The sequence below is a fragment of the Coregonus lavaretus genome, assembly GCF_964263955.1.
Source record: "Coregonus lavaretus genome assembly, chromosome: 15".
Classification (NCBI taxonomy): Eukaryota; Metazoa; Chordata; class Actinopteri; order Salmoniformes; family Salmonidae; genus Coregonus; species Coregonus lavaretus.
This window is the reverse complement of record NC_140002.1, coordinates 19,489,280-19,509,842: the sequence shown is the minus strand read 5'-3', so window position 1 is coordinate 19,509,842 and position 20,563 is coordinate 19,489,280. Positions and strand designations below refer to the sequence as shown.

The 20,563-nt window shown below is 43.2% G+C and overlaps 2 protein-coding genes across 3 annotated transcripts in view; one reads left to right on the top strand and one right to left on the bottom strand.

Annotated features, from left to right (window-relative positions):
- Positions 1–4,695, top strand: LOC311142190 (5-hydroxytryptamine receptor 3A-like; the record flags this gene model as incomplete). The annotated part of the gene is made up of 9 exons (XM_084177785.1): positions 1–70; positions 261–424; positions 537–581; positions 854–963; positions 1,205–1,374; positions 1,718–1,878; positions 3,297–3,507; positions 3,759–3,995; positions 4,379–4,695. 9 exons carry the CDS (start codon positions 1–3, stop codon positions 4,693–4,695), a joined length of 1,485 nt encoding a protein of 494 aa, XP_084033911.1.
- A 5,199-nt stretch (positions 4,696–9,894) lies between these two features.
- Positions 9,895–20,563, bottom strand: part of LOC311142743 (zinc finger and BTB domain-containing protein 16-A) — a 188,276-nt gene continuing 177,607 nt past the window's right edge. The window contains exons 6-7 of one of the 2 annotated variants that reach the window (XM_084178403.1): positions 17,085–17,255; positions 9,895–15,132 (exon numbers count right to left, since the gene is read on the bottom strand). In XM_084178403.1, the coding sequence (XP_084034529.1) occupies positions 14,903–15,132; positions 17,085–17,255 (401 nt within the window). In that variant the 3' untranslated portion in view covers positions 9,895–14,902. The remainder of the gene's footprint in view (positions 15,133–17,084; positions 17,256–20,563) is intronic. The other variant, XM_084178404.1, reaches the window with a different exon arrangement.

Here is a 20,563-nt window from a genome sequence, read left to right as displayed (position 1 = left end):
ATGAGAGGTTCAGCACTCTGGACAGCGCTTGTCTTGCTCCTGATACAAGGCACCGCGCCAGCCTGCGGAGGTAAAAAGATGCACATGCAAAATTAAATCCAGATAGGCTGTGGGGTTATTGAAAGAGGTTGTCTGTTTTGGAAGTTGCCATTTTATATAATGCCAGATTTACACAATAATTATTGTATAACCCTCAATGTGTTGCATTTAGTGGATAACATACGTGGACATGTTGAAACGATGTGTTTTACCTCCCTTAGTCAAGAAACTGGGCAATAATACCGGACGCTTTGCCAATGCCACCTTAGTACGTCTCTCCGAGTACTTGAGTGCTGGGTACAAGAAGGGGGTTCGACCCGTGCGCAACTGGCGAAATTGTACAATGGTGGCCATCGACCTTATGGTGTACTCTATCCTCAGTGTGGTAAGTAGGCCTACTAGTAGAAATCCTGCACTTATTAGAATAGTAGTTCAGTATACTGAGATAGTGTGTAGCCTATGTTGATCTTCACTATTTGCCCTATGTGTTACAACAGGACGAGAAGAACCAGGTTCTGACAACATATGTATGGTACAGGCAGGTAAGACAAATAACTATTTGCAATAAATAGCAAAATAACTTTTTAAACAACGAATTGATTTTGTTGAAAAAATGTTTTCAAGAAATTAAAACATACATAAAAGTTGTAAAAACTACAGTAGAACCCTGTCTATGTCTCACCTTTGGACATTTATCAAACGTATCTTATCAGAGGATCTTACAGTTGCTATTTAGCGATACTTATTATTAATTAATTAATTAATTATTAATACTAGACATGCTTACTGCGCGTATGCTATAACTCTGTATCAGGAATGGACAGATGAATTCTTGGTATGGAACCCAGAGGACTTTGATGATGTGAATCAAATGTCCATACTGACTGCCAATGTGTGGGTGCCTGACATACTAATCAACGAGTTGTAAGTACTGTGTTTTGTGAACGTTATTGTCGGTGTAGACCAACGCATTTTAGGCCATGCAGTCAAATCTGTCAAATTCTGCATAAAAGTGTATCATTTATCTTTGATTAAGCACTACTAAAGTACAGTAAAGTGTGTGTGTGTAATATGCTGAAATATTAGTTGTCCAGATCAGCCACAAACATATTTATTGCATCTTTTTGCTTTGGTTTGAGTTGTGTTTCCTCCTGTAATCGCTCAGTGTGGATGTGGGAAAGTCTCCGGATATTCCCTATGTGTACGTGACCCATTATGGACTGGTGCGCAACTACAAGCCCATCCAGGTGGTGACAGCCTGCACTCTCAACATCTACAACTTCCCCTTTGACGTCCAGAACTGCAGCCTGACCTTCCAGAGCTGGCTCCATACCCGTAAGACATGTCTTATTTAGTCATTTGGCTATGCATGTGGGAAAAAGCTTTTCAGCTGCACATACTGTAGGCTACAGCACCAGGTAAGAATGCCTTTTTTTCTTTTTTGTAAGGGAGGTGTGGTGGATAAGCTAAGTGTCAGTCACTCGGTCTTAGTCCTCAACATTAATGTATTATATGCTATCAGTGCCAGATGCTACATAACATTTTCACTCTGCAAAACAAAACAAAATCAAATTTTCCTAGTGCCAGCTGTGGCAGAGGACTGCTGATATGCTCATTTACAGAATTTACATTGATCTGAACCCACTGACCTCTGTCTCCTCCATGTCCATGTCTGTAGTTAATGACATCGACCTCAAGCTGATGAGAAGCGCAGAGGAACTCAAAGTGGACAAGAGTGTCTTCATGAACCAGGGGGAGTGGGAGCTGCTACACGTCCTGTCCAAATACAAACGCTTCAGTCTGGACAACATTGACTCCTATGCCGAGATGAAGTTCAATGTGAGTATACATAACATAATAATTCATTACCTTTTATTTATGTATTCATTACAGGTTTTGGAAATATATTATTTGGCAATGATTGACCTGGTCAAGTAGAAGAATGGTTAGGGTTGCAAAATTCTGGTTGCAAACAACTTTCCCAAAATTCCCAGGTTTTCCAGAAGTCCTGGTTGGAGGATTCTCAGATTTCCAGCTTATTCCCTCCTGATTCCAGGAATCTTCCAACCAGGATTTCTGGAAAACCGAGGAATTTTGGATGATGATGAGGTAAATGGCAATAGTTAAAATAGTACAATAAAGGGATGGGAAAGATCTCCACAATTGAGTAAGTGCCTACACATGTTAAAATGATATGCAGTATATAATATTTTCAATTACTGTATACAATCATGTTCAATTCAATCATTAAAAAAAAAACTCAACACCCCTGTGCATGTACATAATACCTTAGCGCAATTAATTTATTCAAAACCAACTGAACCTGACAGAAAAGCAAGACATTTAGTAAGAATAGATAAAATATAGAAATATATGAAGATAATAGACCCTTACCTTGACCTCTACCGCAAGAGGCTTTATTAGAAACATAAGATCTTCAGCTGTATTAAATATGCATTGAGAATGGCCGTTTTTCTTATGCGCTATCCAAAGAAAGCAGGCTTGCTTTATGGAAAATTAACAAAAGGATATGAGTGAGGATCTATAGGTCAAAGTGTGATAGAGAGTGCACTCCCACCCCACCTCCCTTTCAGGGTCATTGATAGAATCTGTTGATATATTGTTCTGTCCACGATCAAAACGTTGTTCTGCCAGATATCTGTAACTAGATATGGAAATGCATACTACTTCTTGTTAATTACTGCTCTATTCCCAATGATTTGTTTATTTGTTTATTAGGATCCCCATTAGCTTTTGCAGAAGCAGCAGCTACTCTTCCTGGGGGCCACACACACAAAAAACATGACAAGTAACAAAACACTGATACACTGATAGACAAGGACAGTCACACACATTTAAAATACAACTATATACAAACAATACAACAACAACAAAAAATGATATGTGTGATCGAGTGTCTGTGTGTGCGCGTCCTCTCACAGTCCCCACCGTTCCATGAGTTGTTGTTTAATCAGTTTTTTAAAGTCAATTTAGCTGTTTTCTTGAGTAAATGGAGATGGAAAGGAGTTCCAATGTGATCATGGCTCTGTATAAAACTGTGCCTTGTTGTGAATTCGTTTTGAACTTGGGGACTGTGAAGAGACCCCTGATGGCATGTCTTGTGGGGTATGTATGGGTGTCTGAGCTGAATGTTATTTGATTATGCAGACAATCTGGAATTTTCATCACAGTAATACTTCTCATAAAAACAAGAAGAGAAGCAATGAATCTCTCGTCAACCCTATGAATGTCATCAGGTGGTGATCCGACGCAGACCTCTGTTCTACACTGTGAACCTGTTGCTGCCCAGCATCTTCCTGATGGTGATGGACCTGGTGGGCTTCTACCTCCCCCCGGACAGCGGAGAGAGGGTGTCCTTCAAGATCACCCTGCTCCTGGGCTACTCCGTCTTCCTCATCATCGTCTCCGACACGCTGCCCGCCACCGCCATCGGCACGCCGCTCATAGGTGAGAAATGCAGCTGGTGCATTAGTGGCTCAGATTTATTAGATGTGTCTGTCATTAAGGATGGGATTGTGAGCTCTATTGCAGTTAAGAATAGGTTGAGGTAGTGGTGAATAACTATTGTTTGTTGGGGCCCTGGTCAAAAGTAGTGCACTACATAGGGAATAGGGTGCCATTTGGGACGTAGCCGTTGTCTTCTAAGGGTATACCTTGTAGTGTGCAGAGGTAATATCAATCCATCCCTCTCTCTCTAGGTGTATACTTTGTAGTGTGCATGGCTCTGTTGGTGATCAGCCTGACAGAGACAGTGTTGATAGTGCGTCTGGTGCATAAGCAGGACCTGCAGCCCCACGTGCCCCAGTGGCTCAAACACTTGGTGCTGGAGCGGGCCACGGTCCTCCTCTGCATCCGCAACAAGCACAGCCTGTGCTCCATGCTGTCCCAGGACTCCGACCACCTGGGCCATTACAAAGAGAACAACATCAGCCCGGGTAATGTATCTACAGGAGGGTTGGGTAGGAAGAAGAGTATGAGATAAGGAGAAAAAAGGGAAGGGAGAGGGAAAAGGTGAGCTTTAAGAGGGAAGAAATGACATGGGCAGTAGTTATAGTATAAAATGTTCTCTCTCAGCAGTATTCATTGATTTAAAAAATACAGCAGCACTCTATCATAGAGTGAGAGAGAAAAGGATACAAATAGATACATTTAAAGGTTTGTTTTCTCTCTTTGGAAATAATCAATGTCTGTCTTTTTGGGCCAATAAATAAATGTTGCATCCACAAGCACAACACAATATTGGATACTCAAAATACAAGTAAATCATGTTATATGACCCCACTCCACCCACTCTCTCTCTCTGTGTGACCCCTTGCAGCTCTATGTAACCACCACCTTCACCACACCTGCGAGATCGGCCGTGGCGGCACAGACAGTGTGGAGCAGGGTCTGGGGGGCCTGGTGGTCCTGCCCGTGGTGCGCGACACCACGCAGCCTGTCATGGACAACATCTTGCATGAGATCTCGTCCATCCGCGGCTTCCTGGAGAAGAGGGACGAGTGCCGGGACATTGCCAAGGAGTGGCTGCAGGTGGGCTACGTGCTGGACGTGCTGCTCTTCAGGGTCTACTTGGTGGCCATGCTGGCCTACAGCATCACCCTGGGGGCCCTCTGGTCTGTGTGGCAGTATGCATGAGCGCCTCACAGTGGAGGAGGGCCTAACGGTAGACATGGAGGGCCGTACTGTGGAGCAGGGCCTGACGGTGGAGGTGGAGGGCCTTACTGTGGAGGAGGGCCTGACGGTGGAGGTGGGGACATAGAGGGCTTACGCATGCCTGATACAAAGAGTTTTATTGAGGTGGATCTGTTCAGTTGAGCCTCATGGTAGAGGTAAAGTAGGGGGTACTTTGAGTCTGAGGTAATTCTTGGGAGTTGAGAGATGAGGGGGAAGATGCATTGGATGATGGTATAAGAGGATATATGGAGTATGCGGAGGAGAGGTAATGCTATTTGGTTGCATTTGCTTTTAAATGGCATCTGTATATTCCAAAATCGAAAGTTGAATATAGTGTTAATATTGTTAATAAATTATAAGAAACATATCACATGCTATTAATCATCACATTTCAATTGATAAAGGTTATTTAATATTGCTAAAGTCACTGCAATACTTGTTCACCTGATGTTCACTCTGATATTACGAAATGTGTGACTATTAATGTGAATTGAATTATGTCCCTTACATGCCTTCAATCAGGTATCCAGCTATTATGATGATACAGACTGGATTCAATCTGATCGTGCTTGTAGACAATAGAGCTTTTAAAGGCAATGTTACCACGTTTGCGCTCTTCGTGGAGATCGCATTCAAGGAAGATGCTGCAGATGTCGGTTCAATTGGAAATTACCTTTAAATGTCAAGCATGCTATAGCACGGTTTGGGATTGAGTCCTGGCCACAGTTTGTTTGAAACTGTTTCCATTGAAATTCCTCAATACAGCCAATGTCCACATTCAGGCAAATGCCAGATGGGCTGGTCCATTTTTTGCCTAGTGGGCCTGTCAAACCTTTTTTACCCCCGCAAAATTATAATTATCTGGCTAATAATGGGGGCCTCTAGGGGGGGGGGGAAATGGGCAGCTGTGGGGGCCTCAATGAATATAATGGGTCGGTGTGTTAGAAATGCTAGGGCAGATTTCTGGTCCCAGTCCGCCCCTGTCCACATTCAAATGATGGGAGGTGAAAATAAAGCAATTTTCTGCTTTATATTATAATTAGTGTATTATTATTAAATTGCCGGTTAGGGTTTAAGCCATAGAATTGACAAAACACACCACACTAACCTCTGGGTGGCACAGTAGTGCTCTGCACAGCACTAACCATGCACATGCTCCAGTCCAGAGAAGGGATGGGTATTATTAATTCCTCCCAGGGATGGCCTAGACCGCGGACTGACACTAATGTACTAATCATAAAGATTTTGGCCTCACTGGAAATTCGACTCCGCAGGTGTGCCCAGATAGGATAAACGCCATTGACACCCAACATAATTAAAGCCTAAAACCGTTCCACAGTAAATGAGAGCATCAATCCCAATACAATCAATGAGGATCCAGGCTGCAGCAGTTCCTGGGTCTGTGTGGACGACTGACTCTGACCCTTTTAGTTCAGCACTCTGCCTGGCTGGCTGAGGAAAAAAAGACTATGCACTAGTCACTCACAAGACAGTTAAAGATGTACTCATAAAACTGGGTTAGGGTTACAGTTGACCATTTTATTCCCCCTGAGTGTTAGTTGAATTTAAACTATAATATATGTTTATCAGTGTGACGCTTGGATTAGAAAATCTCAGAAAATGTCTGATATGTATAAATGGTGTTTTAATGACTCCTACTATCACTGTTCTTTATTCTGGAATTCTAAAACAAAAAAAACAGTAAACATTCCGAAATGGTAATAAAAAACAACACAGGAAATGTTATCAATGAGTATTGCCATAAATGAGCATGACCCCAGGCTTTCAATAGTTTGTCTATTTTTGGAAAAATAATGAAGTAAAACCAGAGAGGGTAGACATCTGACTAGGGCTGCAACATTCCGGTAACTTTCCCAAATTCCCAGGTTTCACTCAAATCCTGTTTGGAGGATTCCGGATTTCCGGATTATTCCCCCCTGACACACCTTGGAATTTTGATAAAGCTACCGGAATTTTTGCATCCCTACATCGGACTGTAGCCTACCATTTTTGGGAAAAGTAATATACTGTAGTACATTAGACCAACACTAGAGGGACCCATTACCAACATTAACCAGTCCTACCCCCATGGAGCTGCAGGAACACACAGAGCTTCAACAGTCATTTCTACACCAGTTACTAAAAACCATACAACAGGTAAGTTCATAAGACACATCTCCAAATTGCAATGAATCTATGGACCTCTCTTTCTTTTATAAACTCCATGAAGAACATCTACTTTAAATAAACAACTAATTAAAATTCCAGAGATGACGCCAAAACTACAATTACTACTCCACCAACGGATTAAATTATCAAGACTGAAGCCTCAGCATTTTTTGTCATGCATTATAACTTAATTCTATGGCCAGTGCACAGAACAGTTTGTTTAATCAGTAACCTTAATCAGTAATCTCAGTAAACCTTTTTAATAATTATCCTCATCCAACACATTCACAAATCACAAAAGTTCAGTGACTACACAAATCATACAAAACTAAGTCTACCATAACAGCAACAACATGAAACACACAGAACAGTTCAGTTACGTGTTGCTCAGGTCGCTTGCTGTATTACAGTAAATTAGCAGGGGCAGCCATGTTGTTTTGCTCTCTCATCTCCGAGGCTGGATCAATGCCTGGGGTGGGGGGAGGCTAAAGCGTACAGGCCAGGTTTAGCTGAGAAAACAATCCCAGGGATTTGGACAAGACCGGTCCCCCTCCATTCAACAGGCCCACTGTCTGAACCCTCTCTATCCATTAGATCATATCTGGGTCAAAGAGCACATAAAGATGGGACCCCCAGGCTCCCACACACACAAAGCCCTGCAGCCCCCCCCCCCCCCCCCCCCCCCCCCCGAGAGGCCATTCACTGGACCCTACTCCATGCGCTCACATGGCCCACAAGGGTCACATGAGCCCAAACAACCAAGGCCCAAAATCCCAACTCTGCTCCGTTTCTAAAACAGAATTGGGATCAAACCGAACTCATGGTGTCGCATACTCATCAACAGGGGATGTTTCCCCCTCTAGTGTCCTCCTTTCCCTAAATCACCTTAAAACAATTAAGACAGTCCAAGACAGTCCAACTCTCCACTACGACTAGCCACATTGGGTTTGAAATGCAGAGGCCGGTGGTGAGGAAATGAATGGCTAAAGAGAAGTAGCTCATTAGCTGATCCTTCTGAAGGGAGAGGTCAGGGTCTGCATATGCTGCCCAAAGACGGCTGGGAAGGGAGAGGGCTGCCTGCTATAATGGGGAGCCAAAGGAGAACCTCTGGTCTCTTGTTTGTGCCGAAACAGATGGCGAGGTCTCCTGGCTTCATTAACCTGGTTAGGTCAGCTATAAGGAAGCCGATCTTAGAATGTTCCAGATTGAAAGAAGAGCTCTCATCTCTGGGAAAAACAATGATGAGCCCTATTATACAAGTTGCTATAATACTGTACTTGTCTAATAAGCACAGCACTTTGAAATAATAATGTTGACGTGAATATGATGGTGGTTATTTGGAAAATAAAGACATCTAAGCCTGTGCTGTGATTCCAGGGGTGTATGGAGTGTCTAAGCGAGTTGCTTGTCAGTCTGGTGTGTTGCTGAGGCGTAACGTTGTCTGTCGAGTTGGCCCAACCTTTCAAAGCAAAATGGTTCCAAATAAACACACCCAGAGAGAGAGAGAGAGAGACAGAGACAGAGACAGAGGGGGTGGGGTGGGGGAAGGAAGGAAGGATAGAGGAGAGGAAAACAGAGAGAGCTAGAAAGAGAGAGGGAGAGAGAGAAAGATAGAGGGAAAGATAGAAAGTGAGAAATACGAAAGCCCACCAGATAGCTCAGTTTAGTATAATGCCATGTTTGTATCGCTTCCTAGATGCACGGAAAAACTGAACCATTAGTGTCTCGCCCCGTTTCCCCCCTAACAGTAATGGCGTGCACCCTGCATATCTAATGATAGCATTTATTACCTCCATAATGAGAGAGAAATATAGGACATGGTCGCTAGGCAGGCACTGACACAATGCTAACCATTAGCACTTCCATTCGGTTCTATTCCAACAGACTACCGTCTCGGTCAGAAAATACGTATCTGGTCATTCTACATGCAGAACACACCCACCCACGGCTCTACTGTCTGGTAGCTGGTAGATGTTTTAATTCCAGCCACAACACTGGCCATGTCATGTTCTTACTCAAGAGGCTTTTTGCTACAGCTCAACAGCAGGGGGTGCTGCTGTGACCAACAACACAAATGACCTCTACTGATGCAATATGACATGGCTTCGCATCAGCCTCCTGTAGTGGATCATATATTCTGTGCTACACTTAACAGCCCACTTACACTATATCCAACTGAACTCCTGTAGTGGAAAGCAGCCACAGGGAATAAAGGGACACTAGTAAAAGAAGTGGCAGTGGCAGCATATTACATTTATTTGACTTGATTTAATACCTTCTGCTTGGCAGGGCTTTTCTGGCATTAGGGGACTTAAGTGACTAAAGGCATTTAAGACCTGAGCAGTGAGTACTATGTATTTTCCCCATCACCAGTGTCCTGTAATATAATACTCCCTCTGTAGCTCAACTGATTTATTCAAATCACCATCATTCCAATTCCTCCGGTGCTTTTAAAGAAATTGACAAAAAGGGATGACAGAGGATCAAGACAGATATATTTTTTTGTGCACAGAGAAAAATGGGACTGGTGGAAGGAAAGAAAAGTGTTGAATGAGAAAAGCTGTTGCCTTCAGATGTGAGAGGAGGGGAAGCTGGGGAGAATCTCACGGGGGACGGTCTATGCATCTTCATTTGTCAGCCAGAGCAACGGTCCTCCCAGTGACTTCATGGTTGTTACCCCTGTTTACAGAGCTGCTTTTGAAGGCCCGGCGGCCAAAGCAACACACGCAGACAGATAGATACACACACTCTCACAAGCACACACACGTAGACAGACAGCCAGACAGAAACACTGTTCTGCATAACAATAACTGCAATACGGCTCTCCAACATTCTGTGTAAATCTGTAATTCATTTTTAGTATATATACAGTATTTAACTGTGGGTTGGCATCTGAAGAGTCCACACAGAGTGTATGAGGAATGGGTCACCCAGAAAGAGAAGGGAAGCACCACATTAGAAAACAGGCAGACAAACTTGAGTCCATTTTTATTTTATTTTTCTAACTGCAGATTGAAGGTATACAACTGAACATTGTTATTTTTCTGAGACTCATAAATAAAAATACAAAAAAATGTTCACTACAAAACAATCTACTGTTAGTAGGATGTAAAAAATATTATCTTTCACTATCGAAGGCACAAAATGTACTTAGTGACAACATGGAGAATAAAACCTGCAGCATTTAAATCTCTTTTATTTCTTTTATTTTTTTCCCCCCACACTCCATCAGAGAAACACTGAAATGTTACAAAAAGATGTGTCTGATCCTACATGGAAAGAAAAAAAACGAAATCAACAGACAGATGCTAGGATCCGTGGCACAACTAACATGGGAAGCAGGGCCACAGACACACAGCTAATCGCTGGAAAAGACAAAAGACCTTTGCAAAGTTCTAATCCAAATTAAATCATTTTTATTCAAATTACAAAAAAAGAGAAACATTTCATTATAATAATTGGGCACCTTCTAAGATCAGGTGCTGAGGTAGACGAAAACGATAACAATTCAAATAATAATAAAAACACTCTTTTCTTAATACAGAGCAACTCGACTGGCACTTGTGCTGTCACAACAAGGAAGAAGGAAACAAAATCACAGACAAGCCAGAGAGAGAGAAAGAGAGAGAAAAGCTTTGTTACATTGCAACCTTTGTAATGCTTGATCCGACAGGGAAATTGGTCCTCAGTGCTAATATAAAAAAGACAATGTCTTGGTGCTTTGATACTCACACAGTTTAGTCTAGACCTCAAATGGCACATGCATGGCAACACTGCATGAAATGGCTACTCGTTCTAGAACACCACACTGAAACACAGAGTGCCTACTCCAGGGATGCCATGATTTCGTACGGCTCATCTTTTCATTTTTTTCTTATCTCAAGAGCAAGTACTTCATAACAAACAAGTCGTAATGTTAAGCTGGGGCAACGCTATGGGTTTGACAAGCTGCCAAAGTGGAGGTTGGAAGGACATTAACTGCTCAGCAAACCTGTTGCTGACAGCAAAATATGATTAATGAAAAAACATACTTAGACTTTGATTTCCTAAATGAACAGGCAACAGTCCTTCAGAACAGATTAAAAAAGCAAAATGCATACAATTTTCATGGCCCGTGAATGTTTTATTATCTTTATGTCTTATACTCTCAAGCTCCATAGTCTGTCTTTTTGGGACACTTTTTCTTCCTTGCTTTTTGTGCATAAACGAGTTACATTGCTTTTGGGTGTCAATTACAGATGAAAAATAAAAAAACAAAAACATCAAAGGTGGTTTCCCCACTACCAATTTTAGGCTAATGCAGCCCTCCAGAACAACTCCTTTTTTATTCTAAATCAGAAATCAGGTCATCTCAAATCGTCATGACATCCCTAGAGTGCTGGAGACACCATTAATTATCTTCTGAAAGTACAGAAACTAAGCAGATATAGATGGACATTTTTGTTTTACAATTTCCATTTTAGGCACAACGATATTACAGAAACATCAGAGTAACATTGAGGGAAGAACTATATCAATGCCAATGTATTTTTTTTTCAACATGTTGAGAGAAAAGTGGCATAGAGCATTGTTTTTATTTTGTGTCTGATCTGATTAGTGAATTTTTCACTAATACACACACGCGCACCCACAGATACACTTTCATTTATGCACACACTCACACAAAAAAAGTATAAAACATTCAGAGAACAATGATAGGAGACTGAATAACTCTAGTTATTTAAGTTTGATGAGATCGTTTCAGGCTCTCTGGCCTGGCACTCTGAATTGGTGACTGAAGTTATTATAGTGGATGAATATTGGACGAGGGAAATCCCTCGGCTCACAGTGTTCGATAATACAATGTACATGCCATTACTTATTTTTTTTGTCACTTCAAGTACAAAAACAAAATGTTGGCAATAAAAGTTGATTGAAAATTGTTAATGACGTGTACTAATTGACAGACGGCAGCATCCCTGCAATTTATTTAGAATTCTATTTTTTTCACACGCACGTTTATGGCAGATAGATTTAGTCCTTCACCTACAACGCATTGACATCCAGAAAGCAACACTTAGTACTACATATTCACACATACACACGTTAAACATTACCAAAGAGGAGCAAGGCAAACGATTCAAAACCAGAGAAAAAACTAGGTAAAAAAAAAAATATATACAAATATTTGCCCTGCTGAAACCCTCGACAAATGGAAAGGGACACTGAATACAAAAATATCACAATTTTGATATATCAAACTGCCTCTGTTGGCTCTTCTTCAGGAATACACTCATTTCGAGATAACTTGTCGACCAAGAGGATCTCTTTTTTCTAACCTTCCTTTTTTCGTTGATTACCACTTGCAGTCCCAATTGTCCAACGCACACTGCATCGCTGCATCGCTGCATATACGACCTGTTCTTGGTGCTTCAGCATTGGTGAACCTTTTTTTTCACATTACAAAACTACAATTCTATTCTCATATTTTCAAGTTTAATGCTTTTTTAAACTCTTAAAATTACTATTACTTCTTCTACTGTGTACATCCCTCTTACCCCATACTTAAGGCTTCAAAATCTCTTCTCTGCTCTTAAGGTTACTGTCAGGGGGGGACTTTAAGAGAAGAATAAACACAAGTTTTATTTTCCCCCATCAATCTTACCATCTCTTACCCTTTATATAAATGTCACTTACACATATGAAAAAAAAATAAGTCAACACTTGAAAGCATGAGATGAAGTTGCAATGATGCAAAACACAAACACACAAAAGAATGTGCTTTTACAAAAATGAAAACAAAACAACTTAGAGGTAGCTTTTATAAGAATGACCAAACCCACCAGCTCTTCAACAAGCAGGGTTAATAAAAAAATACCAAGTTTGGTAACAATAATGCACAAAAATACACAACAATAAAAATCTATTTTCACCGTGGAACTCATTTCTGCGTACACATTGCTTTATCACATCTCCCTCGCGCAATAACGCGGCTTTCGGACACACGCTGAAAACAAAGTAAGAAAATGTACAAAATTAAACAAAAAAACAAATAAGGGAACTAAAAACAAACACATGAGGTCACAAAAAACGAGGTAATTCAAGTACAATGTGCTGAGATAAATCAAGATATAATAGCAAACAGAGACAAAGCGAAGAAACAAAACCATATATTAAGAGTTGATTTATTCTGTCTTCTTACTGGTCACCCCCTGGGCTGGGCAGGCCATGTCTCTTCCAATCACTTTAGTCCCCCATCCCCCTCCCCCATCCCCCTCCCCTGCTAATAATTGAGTGTGATTACCCCCGGTAACACTGAACTGACAGTGGTGCTCATAATACCTTCATCATGCTGCCATATGAACAGGTTATGACAACTTATTTTATTGATATAGCACTATTACAATTTTATGAAACAAATTTCCACCTGGCATCACATTCATGGTTATACGCGTCATAACAGTACATATGACCTGTTATAACAAGTGCCATATCTCCTTATAATCGCATCATGAAGGCCTTACGACCACCCCTCGGAGGTGTTACTGGTGCTACCCCTCCACGTCACAGCGCCCTACCGCAATCCACAGCAGCCTTTGTCATTTTGGTCTCCCTCACCATGGCATATAGAGATTATGAGATTATTAATGTGAGAAAATAGTTAATGTTATGAGTCAGACCATGTGCTACATTTTAGTGTGCTACATTTATATTAATATAAATCCAGTATCTATAGCGGAAAGAAATTAGACATCTCCAGTTAATGCTGTATAGAGAATAACGGTTTAAGAGATAACAGAGCAGCGGCTTCGCCGCGAGCTACCCCTCAAAAATATATCTGATAGAAACATCAAACAGAGACTGTCGTCGTAATATGTATTTACCTGTGCAATGAAGCTATGATAAACCATGATGCGGAGCCAAAGATAAGGAGAAGAAAAAATGGACAGTCATGGTTCGACTCCCGAGAGGCTCCGGCGAAACCAGACCAATGGCCTCAGCCGTTTTCAGCTCTCATCCAACAGAACCCCGGAAGCTCACCGGAAAGAGGAGATTTCCGATATGGGAATATCATCCTCCGTTCATCTCCCTTGCTGAACAAAAGATAACCCTCTGCGTGGGTACAGAGGTGTTGTGCCCCAATCCAATTCAACTTTGCTTATGTTGAATTGTACATGGTGCTATTTTGTCTTAGTTCTGGCTGACATGTGAAGCATGAGCCGGCCTTTAGGCTCTGATTCTCGGCGGCTATCTGAATGACACTACACCACTGTAGGGGCTCTAAGTGCTCTGTGCCACCAGGTCTGAAGACGCCATTTTGGAGCACTCTGGTAAACAATGGGATGGGTAGTAGGGGTCAACTTTGAGATGTTCCTCAAGCAGAACATGACTTGGTGTCCAGTCTAATCCAATCAAATCAGGAAGGGTTCTGTAGTATCAGGTAATGAGAGGATTGACCCACCAAGTTACAGTAGGATACAATCCCATACCAGAAAAGGTGAGGGTGTCAAAACTACATTTAGGGATGGCCAGTGGTCTAAATGATGGGGATGTGTGGGTTCACATAACCTTTAAGAATAATTTTAGTTCAGTTTCAGGTGTGGCTTGGGTGACATCTCTCGAGTCTGTGGGTAGAATTAAGGACAACAAACTCCATTGATGCAGGTCCATCGATGAGGGTACACCCATGGGTTCTGCATTAGGCAATTTGAAAACAACTCGAAACAAAACGTATATGGATGTACTTAACAACATGTGACTTTGAAGGGGCAATGTCCTCTCGGTCAGAACTGCAGTCTTCCTCTGCCTAGCCCTTTTCCTCCCTCTGTCATTCACTCTCTTTGCATTAGAAAATCGCCTGTGCTTCCGTCTCGTGGATTTCCTCGCTTGACTTCTTTGCCACAGGCCTCGTTCTCCTCCTACTCCTCCTCCTCCTCTCACTCCCTTCTCCACTTCCTCTTCCTTCCTACGCCCCCCTCCTCCACCCGCCCTCCTTCCCCCCGGCTGTTGTCTGGTGGCCTCAGACGTAGCAGAGGTACAGGTAGGTCTTCTCTATCCTCCAGTCCGGGGGGATGTCTTCGGGCCTGTGGCCCTTCATGTGCTTCTGCATGGCTGAGAGGCTGGGGCAGTACTCCAGGCAGATGGTGCATTGGTAGGGCGAGGCGCCATTGTGGGTGCGCAGGTGTTTTATCATGGCCGAGTAGTCCCTGGATCGCTGGTGGCACAGCTTGCACTCAAACGGCTTCTCACCTGGAGGGGGTGACAACAACAACATCGGACATGTCAACAACAACAACATCAGGCTGAGGAAGGGAACTCTATATGACACATTATACAGTCAGTCGATCCTACATTTACAAGGCAAACCTGACAGATAAGATCAGGCTGTCAAGGTGTGACCACCTGTAGCAGATTATAGTATCAACTTTCTTTTAGTGCTTCCTCACTATTGCGTGCCAATGCTAGCAGGAAGGGGGCATCTAGTGGTCTCAATTAGCAATGACTATCATGTCTATAAAATACCCATGGCCAAATTGAAATCTGCATGTGGATAATGGTATTTCATATAGTGCAGCTGCGCAGCAATGGCTTTAGAATCAATCTCTCAACTGCCCCTATAATGTGCTTTATAAACTAAACCCCACCTATCCAGTTACACTGACGTATACTTGGCACATCTAATGTCTAACATCAAATCACCAATAGGACCTATGCCATTTTGGAACATCAAATCACAACTTACATTTTATTACATCTGATTCTCGACTGTTCCAAAGCAGCTACATTCCAGTGCATGTGATATTCAGGACCACGCCCCTCCTGAACGTGTAAATGATTAGAGGGATGGCTAGGAATAATCCCCGGCGCTCAATCCGACAGGCGCAAATTAGACATGTAAATGCCGACCTTTACCAATGGCATTTGAAATGAGGTGTTGGATGTGATCGGGGCTGTGAATTATACCGACACTCACACCACGTTACAGAGAGAGAGGCATCTCGTTGCTGGATGCCGATGGATATCTCTGATGTGTCCCTGCATCTATTCCTATATATTTTTTCGAAGCGTCGAACCTGGCCAAACTTGACCTGTGGGAAGGGGGTCAGGGTTGTGTTTACCTGCCTACGCAAATAGCCATGCCAAGAAGATGGTGATTACAGTGCGTGTTGACTGCCGAGGCCCCACGTGCCAGCAGTGTATACAATAACCACACTGTAAACAGGGTCGCCTCAGATAATTGGGCACTAATGAATTGCAAATGGGAACCAGTATTGATCCGCCATTGACAGGTGGGACTCGGGGAGGGGGGAGGTTGCCAATGTCGATGATTCATCAAGCGGCCCCCTTTTGTGCGCGGTGGCCTTTGACTGTCAGCTTGTCACTTGCTCTTGTTATCTCCAGTGCGCTTTGGCTCACCGCGAATTAAGGCCCCTGGCCCCACAAAAGGGGAAAGGGGGGGGGGCAATTATTTGACAGGCTGTCTTGATAGTGCGGCTTAACAGCTGGCTTATTGAATGGGAGACAGGGGAGGAGTGTTGGTGGAGGGTTGAAGCAGGTAAAACCTTGGCTCAACAGCAGACCTGGGATACTAGGTGGTGTGTGTCCCTCATGGCACACTGACTCACAGCACATGCCCCTAATCCTCATGTCTGGGGACGTAAATCACGAGAGTGACAAGTGCCAGCGGCTGATTGACACCTTTATGGAGCTGTAAAGGCCTGGGATCAATATGGTGGCTCCTCCGCAAGCCTCTGTTTACTGGCCCTTGGAATCATTCATAAAAACAGTCTGTGTACAGTATGCTTTGTAAAATGAGCAATCTATTGCGCACATTGCTCCCAGCCCATCTTAATGCCCAGTATAAAACTATTGAACACTTGTCATACACTTCCCCTTCTTCTGTGTTACAACACTGAATTCAATCTGTTATGGAGCCGAGCTGGATCTCCAGTGAGTTAACTAGTCTCCAGAGGGAACTGTACTGTTAGAAACTATTAGCATGGTACACTAACCCTTTTACTCTATTTGTTGTACAAGCCATGAAAGCTTGTACAATTTTCCCACTGTAACAGAGCTGATATTTTCCCAGTGTAACAGAGCTGATATTTTCCCAGTGTACCAGAGTTAACATTTTCCCAGTTTAACGGAGTTTACATATATCCGGTGATTTTCCCGTCCATTGTGATTCTAATGATGCATACCTGTGTGCACACGGTAGTGGGTCTCCAGCTGGTGCTTGAGGCTGAACCTCTTACCACAGCCGTTACATTCATAGGGCTTTTCCCCGGTGTGGATGCGCTTGTGGCCCTTTAGAGTGTTCTCGTCACGGAAGCAGCTCCCGCAGAACTCGCACTCATACGGATGGTCACCTGCTGAACAAGGGGACAACACAGACTCCCTTTATAACAATTGAACATAATTCCAAAGATATTTCTCCTACAATATTTGATCATGTTTGATTGAGTTGCAGTCCTTCATGTAATAACTAAGATAGAGAGACACAGAAAATAAATAAAAGGGAACAACCAAATTGGAGTGCACTCACAGCTTTGTGTTACAGTTGCAAATATACAAACATAACAGAGGTCATACAGAAAGAAAGCTATAGAAGTACAAGTGTGTTTCTATTTAATGAGAAGATGAATATTACGTGACAAAGACTAGAATAGGTTCGCAATCACACTGAGCTATCGGGGACAACATTCTAACATCATTTGTAAAAACACTTGTTCCAGTCCACTCAAGTTCTCCCTTTTTGTAGGTCAAGTTAGAGCACTGTACCCTTGCCACCCTGGGGACACTCGTGTAATGGATATTTAGATGTCAATAATCAGGGATATTATGATATGCGGAGGCTCTCTCCAACACTCGGTGACTAATTGCTTTCCTGTGTCTGACTAGCAGCTGCTCATACATCATTCGCACCCCGGTACAGATGCGCCATGCTGCCAGGCGTGTAATGTTCTCGATATTTAATGCATTTCACTCCACCGCTGAAGGTTTAAGTCATCGCCAATGACCTACGCGTTTCATTATCTAGCTGTCCGAGAGGCACCGTGCCAGGGAATAAATTGCATTTCTCGTTATGTACTGTCATGCTCGGGCACCCATCACCCCCGTCAAGAGACAATGTCAATTTCCTCTGGCACGTATTTTCGTTGGAGAGAGATGCGCCTTAAATGCTATTCACATTTGGACGCGGCGGCTGTTTGGGGTGATGCGACGCCCGGCGAGTTTGACGCTTTCTGGTTGGGGGGAGGGCAGGGATAAAAAGAGAGCGAGAAAAAAAGATATATAGAGAAAGAGAGGGAGAGACTGAGGGAGAATCAAGAGTGGAGGGATGAGGAGGGAAGGGGGGAGGGGAAAAATCTATAAAAGTGACAGTCTTTATTTGTTTGCATGAAGTTATCAGTGGCTCCCGCTGTAAGACATTGTGCTCTTTTCTAGCGTTTCAGCCACTGCAGAGATCACAATCCATGACAGAGCACGGCGGAGCCCACACGACGCTACAGGAATAGTAATGGAGCTGAGATTCACCTGCCTTTAATTAGGAGCAGGCTGAGCCCCAATCAGACAGATCTGGAGGAGAGCATGCTAATGCTCAGTGCACAGACTATGGAAGGTTACTTACCTTCAAATTCACACAGACAATGTGTTATAACACATACTATATATATATATATATATATATATATATAAAACTAACAAAATGTCATTGTTATTATCAGGGAGGGGACTTCATTGCTTCCTTATGCAAAAAGTCAATGTTTGACTTTAACAAATGTAAGACAATGCCATAATCACATTGTGCTGCAATCCAAAGGCCAGGCAGGACTTCATTTAGTCAGTAATACATTACGCTCCCAGGCACTGGAGATACAGCATCGTAAATCAGAAGGCTTTCACTATCTCTCTCGCTCTGTCCCTCTCTCTCTCTCCCCTCCCTCCTTTCCCTTTTCCTTCTCTCACTCCATCTCTCCCCCCTCCCTCCCTCCCTCTTTTTTCCCCTCCCACAACTCTTTATATCGCCGTCTCTCTCACTGCACCGCTCTGCTGCTCCCCCTTCTCTCTCCCTTTCTCTCTCTGTGTCTGTCAGACAGACACAGTGCCTGCTGGGGTCTAATGACAGCGAGGGGGCACAGATGAGGACCCAGCACACTGAGGCAGAACAGTGGACTAGGAGTGGACCCTTGAGTACCCTGGGTGCTGCCACCTGCGTTTCCATGCCCCCTGGGGGTGTACCTGCTGCCTCAACCCCCATGCCCCCACCCCACTTCAGTCTATCCCCACTCCCCCAGGTGCTGGCGTGAGCGCCGTGTGCCCGTAGGCACCGAGGGCTGGTTCATTATGCGATAAGCGTCGGTAAATCAGGGGGCTCTGTCACTGCCAGGGCCCTCTCTCTCCCTCTATCTATCGTTCTCTCTCTCTCTCTCTCTAGCCTGACGCTATCAAACACAGCTGCGAACACAAAACACTCCGCCACAGACGGCAAATGGGCTCAGAGTTAAAATACACAAGCGACCGTCGCACAACAACGGAATATTAACGAGGGACCGGGGCGCGCGTCTGCAAGCGCAGAGGGGAGGGAGGACGGAGGAGGCCGCCATCATTATGAGGCCCCATTGTACAACAGTGTGTCCATGTGTGTGTGCCTGTGTGTGTGCAGCCTCTCTTTTGAGGAACAGAGATGAAACGAGAGAGGGGAAGAAAGAGGGAGAGGGATAGATAGAATGTGTCAGATAGAGAACAAAAATGGGGATTACAGATGAATAGAGAGACAGAGTGGAAGAAGTGAGAGGGAAACAGACTGTGGGGTTAGCGTAACCTTCTCCAGGGAATAAATAAATGGGAGATTGATACACTGTAATAAGCTAAATTAAATCTGTTGCCTCGCTCTGTCATCAATATTGAACCAATGTCAAACAGAGGGCGACATCAGCGAAGCTGCTTTCCAAAGCTATCGGTCTACCGAAACAATGATCTATCAAGCATGCGTATATTGTGTATATTGTACTTGCTCTAGCTATTGTGCTTGCAGCTGTGAGATAGAAAGTATTCATACCCTTTGACTTATTCCCCATTTCATGTGGTACAGCCTGAATTCAAAATTGATTAAATATTTATTTTTCTCTCACCCATCTACACACAATACACCATAATGACAGTGAAAACATGTTTTTAGAAATGTTTGTACATTTATTGACAATGAAATACATAAATACAGTATCTAATTTACATAAGTATTCACACTCCTTTCCTATGACACTCCAAATTGAGCTTAGGTGCATCCAATTTCCTTTGATCATCCTTGAGATGTCACAACAACTTGATTGGAGTCCACCTGTGGCCAATTCAATTGTTTGGACATGATTTAGAAAGAAACACACCTGTCTACATAAGGTCCCACAGTTGACAGTGCATGTCAGAGCAGAAACTATACCATGAATTCCAAGTAACTGTCCGTAGATCTCCGAGATAAAATTGTGATGAGGCATATATCTGGGGAAGGGTATACAACAATTTCTAGAGTGTTGAAAGTTTCCAAGAGCACAGTGGTCTCCATCATTGGGTAATGGAAAGAAATATGGAACTTCCCAGAATCTGCCTAGAGCTGGCCGTACGACCAAACTGAGCAACCGGGAAAGAAGGACCTTGGTCAGGGAGGTGACCAAGAACCCAA